Source organism: Grampus griseus (assembly GCF_964374135.1).
Source record: "Grampus griseus genome assembly, chromosome: 9".
Lineage (NCBI taxonomy): Eukaryota > Metazoa > Chordata > Mammalia > Artiodactyla > Delphinidae > Grampus > Grampus griseus.
This window is the reverse complement of record NC_139003.1, coordinates 104,626,877-104,641,508: the sequence shown is the minus strand read 5'-3', so window position 1 is coordinate 104,641,508 and position 14,632 is coordinate 104,626,877. Positions and strand designations below refer to the sequence as shown.

Genomic DNA, 14,632 nt, shown 5'->3' with positions numbered 1-14,632 from the left:
TGTTTTACCAAAAAATAAATTATGCACTTTAAGCCAATTTAATTCTTTCCTTGAAAAGAAAAAAGCAGGACTACTGGAGCCACCAATATGTTTACTTGAACCAAGCATTGATATTTAAGAGCAGTTGCATTAAAGCACTCATCTCTACCTTGTATGCTCGAGAACCGTTTTCTTCACGCCTGAACTATGAAGCAGACTGCTGTTGACAACTGTATGATTTTATGTATACTATTACATATATATATATATATATATATATATATATATATATATATATATATATATGCTGTTTTCTGAAATACGAGGGTGTATCTTTTGACCCAGGGACGAATACCATAGATTTCATGTGGAAAAGGAACTGTACTCAAATCAAAAGCTATCTTGAGGGCCTAGCGTCATTTTGAAGTCTCATGCTTTTCAGAGCTAGTTAACGTACTAAGGAAACCTCAGGCATTTAGAAGTTACCAAGGTATTTCAAGTGAAACCACTAAATCAGCCTGAGAAAATGGTGACAGGTTTGCACTGAGTGTGCAGAGAGCACATGGGAGCACGCAGGGTCTTCAGAGAAAGGTCGTGACTTAAAGTCAGTGACTTCAGCTGTTTCATACAGTCTGTCAATAAAGCAGACCGTATACATAAATGTGTACATATATCATCATGGTTCTTATAACGACCTAATATATTTTCAATTGATAAATTTTGTTGACTGTTCCTTTCCATGGAAATGGGAAGAATGCTGCATGAAAGAATAAAAATAAAGACAGTGAAGTAAGTGACTCTTCTGCCGGTACTTGCGGCTTCCTTCCCTGGGGCGGAGCAGGGTGGGGGTCACAGAGGAGCCTGAGGTGAGTCGGCCGCGAATGAGCCCTGGCTCTGTGCTCTGGAGAAGGAAGAAGGAAGAGGTGTTTTCTTTAGAGGACAATTTTGGGTGTCTTCTTAGAGCGTGAGGTCATCTGAAACTTCCGGGGGCCGCTTCGCGGGTCCAGCCCTCACGCCCCGGCTTCGGGCTCACACACAAATCACCCCCGCTTTCAGCTCCTGCTTCTCAGCCGTGGGTCCGTGGTCAGGTATCTTAGCCGCGTCCATCCCGTGTCCTATCTGTGAAATGGGGCTGTGGCACCCGCCTTCAGGGCTGTAGGATCAGGGAACACCCTGGAGGCATACGGCATGGAGCCTATGCACGGGGAACCCCAGAAAGGAAGCTTTCCAGTTCTATGTTATGTCCTCTTTTAATATAGAGCTTCCCACCCTTGGTAGCGTTAGTGATTTAATCTTCTCTGAAAAACAGGTGTATCCTTGCTCTGCTGAGAAGGCTGTGAGCAGAAAGGGAGGCCAGGCCTGCCCTGTGCGGGAGGGGACACTGGGGCTTTCTCCAGGTCGCACGTCCTAGCCCGGGTTGGACCCTGCCCAGGGCTCTGCCCATATATTACGGAAAATGTGCTTTGTCTTTAGAAAATAACTGCCAGATTTATTAAATAAAAATTGCTCCTGTTCACTGAGGGAGGAAAAATAACCAGGCCAGCAAAATCTCATCTTTAAATCAGTCTCTATAAAAGTAAGTGTTACAGGACAAGGAATACGACTTTTCACTTGACATTTCAGATGCGCGACTGTTACGTGGATGTATTTCATCTCCTGAATCTTCTTCAGTTCGGACGTGGCTTTCATCTGCTACATCTCCCTGAACTTCCTCCTCAGCCTCTGCACCATGCTGATGACCGTCACGCCCTGGCTGTTGGCCTTTGTCTCCAAGGCTCAGGTTAGTGATCTCCCACAGGCTCTGGGACTAACGCCTAGACTACCGTTGCTTTTCCAGCTGGAGCTCAGCGCAGATGTGCTGGTAGCCACTGTCTTTACCTCCAGAAAGAGACACTGACTCTGCTTCGCAGAAACCCCTGTGCCTTGATAAGCCCAGAGCCAGGCTGGCAGCAGTGGGCACAAGATGAGCAGTTGTGCACCCGCTTTGCGAGTGGAGGGCAGGCTGAGCCGTGTGTTCACAGCGCATCCCTGTTGGGGGGGAATTGCCAATCCATGGTTGGAAGAGTGGCTGTGTGTGTGGAGCGTGTCCTGTGCTGGCGTCAGGGGCGCAGGGGTCAGACATTCCTCTCTTCGGGGTCAGCTGCTCCGGTGTGGGATTGGCCCCCGTGCAGACCACACTGTCAGGCCACAACAGGTCTGGACTGTCCGGGCGATTCTGCCCTCTGAGCCCCGGGGCATGTTTAGATTTGCTGCTTTCAGGGTGTTGGAGCAGAGGTCTCCAAGAGACTGGACTCCTAGTCGAGGACCATCACTCCTGGTGAGGAAGTACCTGTCTCAGGGAACCCCTCCAGCAGACCGTTTGCATCGGGAGGCCCCTTTTGGGTGTCATCCCAGCAGGCGTCGAGGTCCAGTGGAAACCAGCTCTGCTGACACCCCGCTCTTGTCCTTCCATGCTCCTCCCCGTGAGGCCTGCTGGGGTCGTGTCTGCTTTAACTCATCTTCCATCTTGCTCAGCCTCCCCTGAGCTGCCTGTGGGAATGAATTTCATAGTCTGCACCCTCCTCTGCCCCGGATTTCCATACATTTCTTTCCTGCTTTCTTTCTTGGCTCTGACCACACAGGTCTCTCCTGACCCCTGCTGTCCATGTGGATGCCGTTCCTCTCTACTCCTGGGGCTGGATCGACTCAGGGGCTGAGGAAACAGCCTGGGAAAGGCCCGGCCTCCCAGTTCTGGAGGATGGGCTGCTGGTCGGTGTCTGGCGAGTCCGGGACTGAGGCCTGTTCCATTGGGACGGGCTCCCTTCCTGGTGCCTGGACGCGCCGGGACTCGGTCAGCTCTGCAGCAACGGCTCATCTTGTTTGCTGCTGTTGTGCCTCACGTTTGTACAGAAGCAGTGAGCTCTGTAAACATTCATTATGCATCCAGTGAAACAATTTATTTTGGTGACTTTTATAGATCTATTATTGACACTAATCTGTATTAGTGTCTTTAGCCTTTAAGTAGCAGCTAGCAGAATGAGTCACTGGCTTTAGCTTGAGGAGAACATTGAAATTGGAGGAGACAGAACAGGGCTTCCCTCGTCCCCATCAGAGCTCAGATATGACGTGGATCCTGGTCATGAACTAAAGGGGGAGGAAGACAGACTCAAGGGGGACAATCCCCGCCCCAGGGGACGGGTCACACACAGAAGAGAAGGGTCAGGAATCTTGAGATTCTAGGCTAAGGTGAGTGGGAGGCTTTCCCTCCTGTTATAAGTAGCGTCACTCACCTGGAGAGAAATCAGCAAGCAGGAAGTTGTTGGCAAAAACATGGGTCAAACTCAATTGTTAACAGATAATAAAAGGCATTTCATTGCTGTTACTAAGGTCTTTCTTTTCCTTTGCTCTTTATTTTGATACAATTTGCTTAAAAAACTCAACGTGATAAATGGGTGATTTCAAATATTCCTTTGTAAGTTCGAGGGGCAATATATTCTTATGAAATCACGGAATAAGACAAGAAAGGTGACTAGATTTTCAGATCAGTATCAAATGGCAGTGTAAGTGGTATTAACCATTGTGTATACAAACGACAACATTAATATGAGCATTTTACTTTTTACCAAATCACAGTTTCTACGCTGATGTGTACAGAAAAGGCATTTTGGGTTCTAACTCAGGATGTGGAGCATCTCTCTCTCCCACCGCTGAGGCTGTCTTTTGATGGGAGGGCGATGTAGGTAGATGAAAAACTCATAGTTTCAGTAATTTATTTCTCTACTTGATCAGTCCCACATACTGTGAATTAGACACTCATAAATTGCTGTTCCGTGAATTTGCGTAGCCATGCCCATCACACGTGTAGATTATTTGCTGAGTGTCATGCGTTAGAACAGCTTTGTTCACATGGGAATAGACACCAGTGTGAATCCCTTACAGTCAGGTCTGAGTCCTCATTATTAATTGTTTCCTGAACTGTAAGATCCTGACTTAAAAGCTGTAATAGTCTCCTATTTCCACCTTATAACTAGGAAGACAAAAATCTTTCATGTCGTACATTATTTGATCCAGGGACATAGTTTTATGAAAAGTGAGATTAATACATTCCTTTAGGACTGGATGAAATCTGTAAATAGTGGTAGTCAGTGAAGACCAGAACTAAGGGAAAATTAAATGAACCTTTCATGGTTTTCCCATGTCTATATGCAGAAGACAATAAACTGTAATATAATGACAATACATACCCCTAAAAGTCTTCATTGAATTTTCTATTGTCTCCAGATCACACTAGTTGAGACTACTCATTGTGAACAGCTGTAAATTTGCGTGATAAGGGAGAACTGGACATTACTGAGTATGAGATATATAATTGGCGGTTTTATAATCTTTCTCTACAAAGAGCTCTTAATTTGCTTTCTCTTTCTTTCATTGTACAGAATTTGCAGAACATCTGCGACGTCCTCAAGTGGGTCTTCACTATTTTCCCTCAATTCTGCCTGGGTCAAGGGCTGATAGAACTCTTGTTACAATCAGATCAGATACAACCTGACCCACAACTTCGGCCTCGATTTGTACATGAGCCTCTTCGAGATGAGCTTCCTGGGCTGGATCTTTGTGCAGCTGGCGGTACAAGGGATGGTCCTTCTCCTCCTGAGGGCCCTGCTGCATGGGGGCCTCTGGCAGTGGCCCAGGTATGTCCCTCGGGGCCCGTCCTTGATGGCAATTCCAGCCTGGAGGCTGCAAGACAAGAAACGTTCTGGTTCTGATCAGTGTCATACACACTTCTGTTAGTTAGGATTTTATGGGGTTTTTTGTTTGCTTTGTTTTTGTTTATTTGTTTTTTTATTAGTGAATGAACGACATTAGGAAGGAGAATGTCAAGAGCAAGGTGTCAACCTGTGAGATAATTGATCCAGTTTTTCAATTGCCTCAATGAATTTTCTCCTTTAGTATTGCTCAGTTTTCCTCTTATTTTGATTGTAGCATCTAAGGTGAATTTGGTTGATGCCATAATATAATTTACTTTTATGGTGAAATAGCATCAACTCCTAAAAGCAGGAATGTATGGAGATCCAGTGCCGATAACCACTTACCCTGTTGCTACTACTGCTTATCATGTTCTTCTTATTGACTTAATATTATTTAATTAATGATGCTAATAACGTTCTCCTGTTTCTTAGCTGAGGATGAAAGCCCAAGGGGTATACGTGCGTGTGTGGGCTGACCATACGCATCTGCGTGTACCTGTGCCACACAGCATCCTTACACCCACCTCCCTGTATCCTCGATAGGGTTTCAGGTGGTTTTGCAAGGAGATCTGAAGTACTGTCAGATAACGCATTTTAAATATTAAGGAAGGAATGTGCTTTCCTGTGTAGGGTCCACAATGCGTGTCTCTCCCTCCGTAATGCTTGTGGCCTGAATCTGTCGACTTGCTCTTTCCAAGAAAGGGATCCTTTCTGGAGAAATCACTAATTAGGACCATATCACAGGAGAACCTATTAAAGATTATAGACACACTGTTAGCATTTTGTGGCGATTTCCTTATAGGATTTCCCTGTCTCAGTCACTTCATCGACGTACCTCCTTTATAACCCCTTTAATCTGCTCAAGTGGAGAACCATTTTGAATACACATCACAAAGCTCTAGAATTGGCCACAATCCCCCTGGAATCTGTAGATTTCCAATACTGACTGCGTTTGAAATAGAATTCTGAGTGCCTTTCAAGCGTAATTGGTTCAGTAATTGGCCCTCACTAGTTTGATCTGTCGTGAACCCTGTTCTGTAGAATCCCCTCCGGCAGATTTCAGGGTGTCCCGTCCTCCTGCAGCACTGAAAGATCTTTCTTTCAAGACTTCCGGTATTACCTTTACTTGGTAAAGTATAAGTGAAACCATGTTTTAGGATAACGTCCTCAGGGCTCCCCTGGTGGCGCAGTGGTTAAGAATCTGCCTGTCACAGGGGACACGGGTTTGAGCCCTGGTCCGGGAAGATCCCACATGCCGCGGAGCAACTAAGCCCGTGTACCACAACTACTGAGCCTGCGCTCTAGAGCCTGTGAGTCACGACTATTGACCTGGCGTGCCACAACTACTGAAGCCCATGCGCCTAGAGCCTGTGCTCTGCAACAAGAGAAGCCACTGCAATGAGAGGCCTGCATGCTGCAATGAGGAGTGGCGCCTGCTCGCAGCAACTAGAGAAAGCCCGCGTGCAGCAATGAAGACCCAACACAGCCAAAAATCAATAAATGAATAAATAAATTTATTTAAAAAAGAATAACATCTTTGTTATTCACAGTAAATAGTCAATATTTGTTGTTCTTTGTCAATGTGAAGGTTACAGAGTCCAGAAATTTAATGTAATTTGGACATTAGTTGCCTATCACTCCTTTATGGACAACTGTCACAATAATGATCTGACCAAATTCATGTGTTTTTAAAATCCAGGTCACTAATCATTGGCTGAAAGATAGGTCCACGGTTCTCAGCCAGGCCCCTCCAGTCCAGCCCCTCACACCCAGGGATGCTGCATGGGGTGTCCCCTCTGCCCCCACCCCTGACGTTGGCGTCTGGTCCCCTGCCTGGACTGGTCCTTTGCCAGGACTGACTGCCCCACCTCCAGGACCCTCCTCGTGCCCCTCCCATCTCCCAGGCCAGGTTTGACATCCTCCCTGTGTTTCCAGTAGAGCCTGTTTTCTCCATCAGGGCCGTCTGTGTTTTTTGTTGTTGTTGTTTCTCTTTTTTAAAATTTTTATTGGAGTGTAGTTGATTTACAATGTTGTGTTAGTTTCAGGTGTACAGCAAAGTGAATCAGTTTTACATATACATGTATCCACTCTTTTTTAGATTTTTTTTCCCATATAGGTCATTACGGAGTACTGAGTAGAGTTCCCTGTGCTCTACAGTAGGTCCTTATTAGTTATCTATTTTATACATGTGTATATGTCAGTCCCAATCTCCCAATTTATCCCGCTCCCCCTTACCCCCCAGTAATCATAAATTTGTTTCCTACATCTGTGACTTTATTTCAGTTTTGTAGATAAGTTCATTTGTAGCCTCTTTTTAGATTGTACATATAAGCAATATCATATGGTATTTGTCTCTGTCTGACTTACGTCACTCAGTATGAGAATCTCTGGGTCCATCCATGTTGCTGCAAATGACATTATTTCAACACAGTGCCATTTGTGCCAGTGTTGTTTCACAGCGTTTGTCTGTTACTCTCCTCTACTTTGCATTCCTTCACGCAGGAACTGTTTTACACCGTCGCAGTCAGATCATGGAAAGAATAGGAAGACCCTGCCCTCTGCATCTACACAGATGCTTCCTGTGTCCCCTCCCAAGCGGCGTGTCCCCCACCTGCCCGGGTGCCCTTCCCTGCCCGGCACCTGTCCCCGTCCTGCAGTCCTGCTGCCGCCCGTGTTGTCTGCTCAGATCTGGGTCTCCATCGGAACCTGAGCTCCGGCCACACTCGAGTCAGGTTGGGTGGGCTTTGGGGGGTTCCTGTTTGTTCTCTCTCTGGTCTGGGGCTGGACTCTGCTCTCTGTACCCCAGGCCCTGGTTGGGTCCGAGGAGCCACACAGCCCAGGGCAGCGTCTCCCTTCAGATACATCAGCTGAATCCCTGCAAAGTCCTGCTACACCAGCGCCCGTCAGGATCCTTCCTTTGTAACGCAGATGCCATTTTTCATGATCGGCAGTTGGAAGCCGGCCAAGTGGCCCACTTCTGAGCGCAGGGGACGAGCTGCATGTGTGTTGCTGAGAGGAGGCTGACAAGCAGTGACCTTGCTCAGTGCCCCCCATCCATCAGAGCCACTTGAGATGTAACCAGTAGGCATCTGCACCAGAACCCTGGGGGCAGACGCCCTCTGGGGACAAGACCAGGGAGCAGGTGTAAAGCTTCCCAGGTGATGCTAATGAGGAGAATTAACTGATGCAGCTCGGAAACAGGGAGGGGTTAGATGGCACCACGTCCTGGCACAGGGAGAGACGACCTCTGGACAGCCAGGCCAGGCTGAAGGGCCAGGACGCACCCTCCCCTGGGAAAGGGGGGACAACAGTCAGCAAGAAAAGTGTACAACTCAGTGGATCTCCATAAACTGAGCACACCTGTGTTCCCTTCTCCCAGACAGGAGCAAGAGCCGCTCAGAAGCCCTCCACAGTCCCCTGCGGGTCATCCCCACTCTGTAGATAAGCGCTGCTATTTTTATCACCACTGATTCCTTTCTCATGCTTTTGAATATTATGTAAATTACACCATATAACACATACTCCTGAGTAGCTATGTTTTCTCATCATCTACGTTGGGTCTTGAAAAATTATATGTTTGTCCAGTGGTGATTGCAGGTATGGAAAAAATAATACAGGGAAAGAAGCTGGGGCCACTGGGATCTAGATGTGGATATTTTATTTTATTTTTAATACCTTTTAATTTTAAAATAGTTTAAAGCTCACAAGAAATAGCAAGATTAGTACAGAGAGAGCCTATGTACGCTCCCAGTGATACTGTGATAATGTAATAATACAGTACATCACAATGTTACATTGATAAAACCAGGAAATTGATGTCGGTACAAGACTGTCTCATTGTCTGTACTCATTTAGTTATTAAAATATGGGCATATTACAGTTTTCAGAAATTGAGATTTACTTGAAAGCTAAAATGCACCAGAAAGAAAATCATAAGGAAGATTGGAAAGTGAGCTAGCTCAGATTTTGAGTCAACAAATCAGAGGTGAAAGTTCACTTTATGTTCATCTGACAGGTGTCTGCTGAGTGCTTGCTGTGCGTCCTTCTACACCATCCAGCACGTGCTACGGAGCCATAGTGTTTGGGGACTTTTGTGGGTAATCTACTTTATTAAAGAGCCTGTTTGCTAAAAGTGGTCAAAGTTGATTTCTTATACCTTTGTGATAAATTACTTGTCCTCTAGCACAAAAGTCTGGCATGACTTTATTGCTCGTAAAATTGAAAAGTAGTTTGAGTTTGGTGTCCATCCACGTCACTGTCTTTTAGGCTGATGTACATTTCCTTTGCGTTAGAGGATGAATGTTGACCCCTGATAGTAACCGGCCAACGGGATGCAGAACTCGGGTGCGTGGGCCAGAGCTGGTACCGCAGACTCTGGGGACCACGTCTTCTGTTCAGATGACCTCTGACCTTTCTCTCCCTCTAGATTCTTCCGGTCCATTTCCCAGGTGTGAATTAACTCTGACTTACCCTCCCAGGGGTCACTGCCATTCGAGGCACAGTCACATCTTCCAAGGACGTAGATGTTGAAAAAGAGCAAGTGAGGGTGTTGGAAGGCAGAACTAGTGGAGACATTCTCGTGTTGTACAACCTTAGTAAGAGTTACAGAGGCTTCTTCAAGAGGGCTTACTCAGGGGAGAGGTAAGAAAGCTTCTGTTTGTACCTTTGCAAACCACCGTCACTCTAATTGTCCATCTGTTCATGTTATTCTCAGGATATCTGAAATGGAAACTAAGAGCAGCTTAGTTTCAGGAATCTCTGCAGGGTCTAGGTGGAGAGTCAGTCGACTCTTTCCCTAGTGAAAACTCTGCTGATTGAGTGATGGGGTTTTTTCTGTTTCATAATTTTTAAAATGTAAGTGATCAGTGAGTTTTAATTAGTTTGGCTTATGGGGTGACTCTATTGAGTGCAAATATTTTATAAATCCAATTAATTAAGGAAACCACTTCTAACTCCTGCTTGGACTTCAGTACTCTTTAAGTGGCCAATTAAGCCCGTCTAGTAATATGCTATTCTGGAAAGGTAGAAACACTCACACACTATAGCCATAGCTCAGAGTTGTTTTTCCATGAATGTGTGTGTCATTAATTCTAGTAGAAATGTTTAATCTGAACTGACAGAAGCCATACAAATTGTTCCCAACATGTGTTTAATGCATAAAGGGAAATCAGTTCTGGAAATGATTACCTTTAATTAACTGTTAAAAAGAAAAAGAGTATCTCGCATTCACATTGTACCAAGCTTCTGAGAGATTCAAAGTATGTTATATCGTTATCTGATTGGTATCCATGCTCTATTCGTGAGCGGATCTGAGGTAAAGAGAAGCCAAGAGATGCGTCTGAATCCATCCAGGGACCCTTAGACCCTCACCGAGGTGTGTGGTCCAATGGGACAGAAGTTAAAGAAGTGGTTTGTGCAGTTGTTGGCGACTCAACTCTAAGACTAGCTACGTGATTTTTGCCGTCTTATGGAAATGTTTTCTTACCCTTGCTTTAAAAAATAAACTTCTGTCTTGCTACTACCTCTCCTCTAGTTTTAAACTAAAGTGTGAGAGAAAAACTTGGAAAACTTCCTGTGAGAGATGCTCCAAGTCTCTGAGATGATCCAAGACGCATTTACCTTTGGATTCTCTTCACTAGGCTGTTAATGAGCATCTGAGTTTAATGACTTAGATGTAAAGTCCTATGCAAGAGCCTGCAGAAGAGACGGGCGGCTAAGATGTGTCCCCGTCCCTCTAGGAATTAATAATCAGGTAGGAAGTGGGAGATAACAAACATACACAGTGTTGCATAACAGCAGGGCAAGGGTCAAAGGCACAGAGTGAATCGCCTCGGAGCTGTAAGTCCAGAGAGGGGGCCTCGAAGGAGGAACGGGAGCATCGTGGGAGTGGGGAAGGCAGGGGGTGTGCAGAACTTTATGAAAAAGGGCGGTTCAGATAAACTTAAGCCTAAGCCAGGAGGGTAGATAGAGCTCAGATAGGCTGATGGTTTGTACCTGGGATAGCAGCTCAGGTGTGGTCTGTGACACGAGTGACATGGGACAGGACAGTTCTGCAGCAGGATGGACCCCTATATCAGAGCGTGGGAGAGACCCAGGCAAGGTGGGGGAAGCATGAGTGTTGAAGCAGGTGGCACCTGGAGCTACCAAATAGGGTTCTGTGATAAGCAGGTGGGCTTGGCCAGAAGAAACCCAGAACAGTCTCTTTTCCAGGGTTCAGGGAACCAGGAAGCCAGCTTAGGTCAGGAGACATCGGGAAACAAGTGTTCTGGAAGGAGCTCAGGAAGAATGAAAACGTCTCAGCTTCCACCACAGAATCCCCAGCTAAGGATATCCAAAGGTTCAAGGTAGAGGCTGGGGCCGTGGAAGAGCGAGGCCATTGTTTCCTCCACGGAATGTAAGACAGGGTGAAGCAGGAGATGTGACCTGGTGCTGAGCGGGAGTATGGGAATAGAGGGCCTTCTTGATTAGTGTCAGCGTTAGGCTACAGTCGGAGTGAGAGGAGAGAGCCAGAGAGACGGAGAGATTCAGAGACAGAGACGGAGAGGAAGGCAGGGGAATAATAATGATAATGATGATGTGACTCCTAAAAAATATTGCGCTTACCAGAGGGACGTGGTTGGGAGCCTGTTAGATGCGCCCTGGATAGGACAGGAAATTTCAGCATAATCTGTGGTAGTTGGCCTTTACTTCTCAGCCTCTTGAGTTTTCCAGACGTGAATTTGCTTACTCGTCTGTGAATTAACACTGAAATGACACCACTCAAATGCCACGGTGATTTCAGAAGTACTGCATGAGCTATAAAACGCGTTATACATTTATTTTATGATTGTAAAAGTCTACAAATAACACAAACCAAAAATATCAACTCAGAGTTGGGTGAAAGCAAGTGCTGTTTCCGATATAATTTTGATTTTATGGTTTGTTTGTTTTCTCCTCTCAGTGCTTTCGGCTTCTACAGGTGAACGGAGCTGGGAAAACCACCACATTCAAAATGCTGACCAGGGACCTGCCTCCGAGCTCGGGACACACCATCCTCAGGACTCCCATGGGGTAAGATTTAATCAGATTTAGTTGTTTTGCTGCCTGTAGAGATAATCATCAAGGCCAGAGACCCCCAGCCTCCCTTCAGTCCTGTGCACTAAAGTCAGAGGAGATCATTTCCCTCCAATTTACTTTCCAATGACCACTCCTCACAAGGGGGAAAAGAGCCTCCAGATGGGAATGAAATGAACTTGACGTTTCTGGCCAGAGGGTAGAGGAGGTGTTGGCAAAAGCTGCCCAGGGCTGACCCCTTCCAGGGGCGCCGGCTGCTCTGCCCCATGAACCCAGGTGAGCAAGGAGTAGTCAGGGGCTGGTTCTTCTTGCGTTGCCATCTGTTGGAGCTTCAGACGCCCTCCCCCAGTGCAGGGACCAGAAGGGGCATGGTGGTTTCATCATTTGCCCACCCGGACCTCATCTTTCGGGCAGTACAGCAGTTTTCCAGCTAGTCTTCCAATAGCGTGCCATTCGTGTGCGTCCCAATCCTATCACTGTTCCCAAATCCCGTCCTCTACCCAGCTCTTCTGATTCTCAGTGCTGTGTGATGACGTCCTGGCCTATATCTTTCTGCTCTTCCTACTATAGCGAATTCATTGTAACTTGATAACAGGTTTCAGAAATCTGTCGTTGAACTGACATAAAGAAAGAGACATGCCTTGTGCTACATTCTCTGAAGGTCATGATATAGCCACCAAGTTCTCAGTGCTGGACTTGATTTCACAGTCTGTCTACCTGGGATCCTAGAGTTATTCCTAAGTAGACTTGGAAGTAATTTGCTTGAGATTTTTCTTATATAGTTTCAAATACATTCATAATTGAAAAAAGTTCAAAAATATCATAATCATCCATTAATTAGCTGATTCTTTGCATCAACAGTTTATTGTCCATCTATGGTGTGCCAGGCACCAGGAAGACAGAAATTGTTCCTGTGATCCTAAAACCCAGTGTTAATATTCGTATGTCTCCTACTAGTTTAATTTAAACATGCATAGATATCTGTGTGTATATATCTAATTTTATCTATTATCTGCGTGTGTCTGTGTGTATGTGAAATGTAGGTGATTAAATATGTAGAGAGATGTGTATTTTAAGATCAGACACGATCATAAAGATCATTGTGTAGACTTCATTTATACTTATTGCATGAACATTTCATAATTCTCTTCAACAATATTTATTAAAGATTTAATTTTTTAGAAGCCTGGTGGGCATGCCATTTCATTGTTAGATTAATTTGCATTTCCTTGATGACTCATGAACTTGACGGAGCGCTCTCCCCACATTTACCTGTTGCCCGGGGTTTCTTTCTGCCAGTCGTCTGTCATGACCATTGTTCTTTTCTTATAAGGTTGTCTTTTTGTTACTCATTGTGTACGAGTTTTTAATACATTCAACTAGTAATTAATTCTTTGCGTGCTTTGTATGTTTTAAGTATTAGCTTCAGTGGTACCTTGTATTTTAACTCTGTTTTAGAAGTTTGTGTGTGTAGAGGTTCTCAGTTTTGGTAAGACTGATTTATTCTTTTTTTTCCTTTGCTGTCTCTTGCTTTTTGAGTCTCAGGAAATTTTCTTTCTAAAGTAATCAAACTGTTCTCCATAGTTTCTTTTCAGAGGCTTCTATTCTGCATTCATGTTTCTAATTTATATGGAGTTTAAAATTGAATATATGGTGTAATGGAAAAACAATCTGATTTCTTTTTCTGCTCCTGAATTCCAGTTTGCCTACGGCCATTTTTACAGCCATGTGTCTTTCGTCTGTCAGTTGGAAGCATCTCCTGCTCTGTACCGAGTGCTCAGCCAGCTGGGACTCAGCTTTGCCACCTCCTGCTTCAGGTGCATCCTGGTGGGTTGCACCACCTATCTGTCTTCCTGGTTTTTCCTTTCCAGGACAGTCTGGATTACTTTGGGCCCTTTACGAGGTATTATTTTTAGAATCATTTTGGTAACCTGTATAAGAATGTCAAAATATTTGAACCTTGATTGGAATTGAATCAAATTTATTTTATAATTTGAAGAGATTTGCATCTCTATGATATTTTGTCTTCCTTATCCTTAAGTCTGGTAGTTACCCATTTATTCAGGTCATTTAAAAAGCATCGATTCAGTATGTTGCACTTTTCTTTATAGGATCCTTGCGTATCTATCTTCGATTTATTCATCCTGATGAATTTGTCTTCATCAGGAGGTAATTCATGTCTTAATTGTTTATTTTTTGGGACTTTCTTCTTTGGTTTTTTCATGGCTGGAGATGTTGCTGTTTACCTCGCGAGTGAGTTTATGTGGTTTTACTCTCATTCTCTCTTTTGCTGTCACCTTCTGTGTATCAGTTTGCCGCTCTTTCCGCTATTTACTCCCTAGATCTCTCGTCCAGGGCCAGGTCGTATGTTGAAAGTTTGGGGTTCCCGTCCTGCGGCCACAGGTGGATGGCCCATGTGAGTCCTTGCATTGCCAGATCCTGGTCTCACTCTGGGACCTGGCCTGGAAGATGAGCAGCCTCCACGTCACCTTCTCAGCCTCCTCCCAGGAGAGGTGGGGCTCTAGACCCAGGTGTCACACACTAAGCTGGGCTCTGGTCCCTCTGCATCCCTATACGAGTGCATTTAGTCCCCGTTACCTCGCAGGGGCCCGATTCCTAGCTGCTGTGTGTAATTCAGGTCAGAACGCAGTGACCAGTGGCTTCAGACCCTACGTCCTGTACTCTCTTGTTTCTGATGCACAGAGATATTTATTTTTGAGTGTGTTTTTCTATTCTACACGCTTGTTACAGAGCAGTGAATGAAGTAGATAAATATCTATTAGTCATTTCTTTTTAATTTAAGTATAGTTGATTTACAATGTGTTAGTTTCAGGTGTACAGCAAAGTGATTCAGTTATACGCATATATATATA

The 14,632-nt window shown here is 45.1% G+C and overlaps 1 protein-coding gene across 1 annotated transcript in view; it reads left to right on the top strand.

The window, feature by feature from the left end:
* Nucleotides 1-14,632, top strand: part of LOC309827188 (ATP-binding cassette sub-family A member 13-like) — a gene marked incomplete at both ends in the record, with an annotated part of 150,292 nt that overhangs the window by 63,836 nt on the left and 71,824 nt on the right. The window contains 8 exon segments of the mRNA XM_082661725.1: nucleotides 1,603-1,636; nucleotides 1,640-1,759; nucleotides 4,395-4,478; nucleotides 4,480-4,649; nucleotides 9,185-9,190; nucleotides 9,192-9,313; nucleotides 9,316-9,347; nucleotides 11,647-11,756. Of these exon segments, the coding sequence (XP_082517851.1) occupies nucleotides 1,603-1,636; nucleotides 1,640-1,759; nucleotides 4,395-4,478; nucleotides 4,480-4,649; nucleotides 9,185-9,190; nucleotides 9,192-9,313; nucleotides 9,316-9,347; nucleotides 11,647-11,756 (678 nt within the window).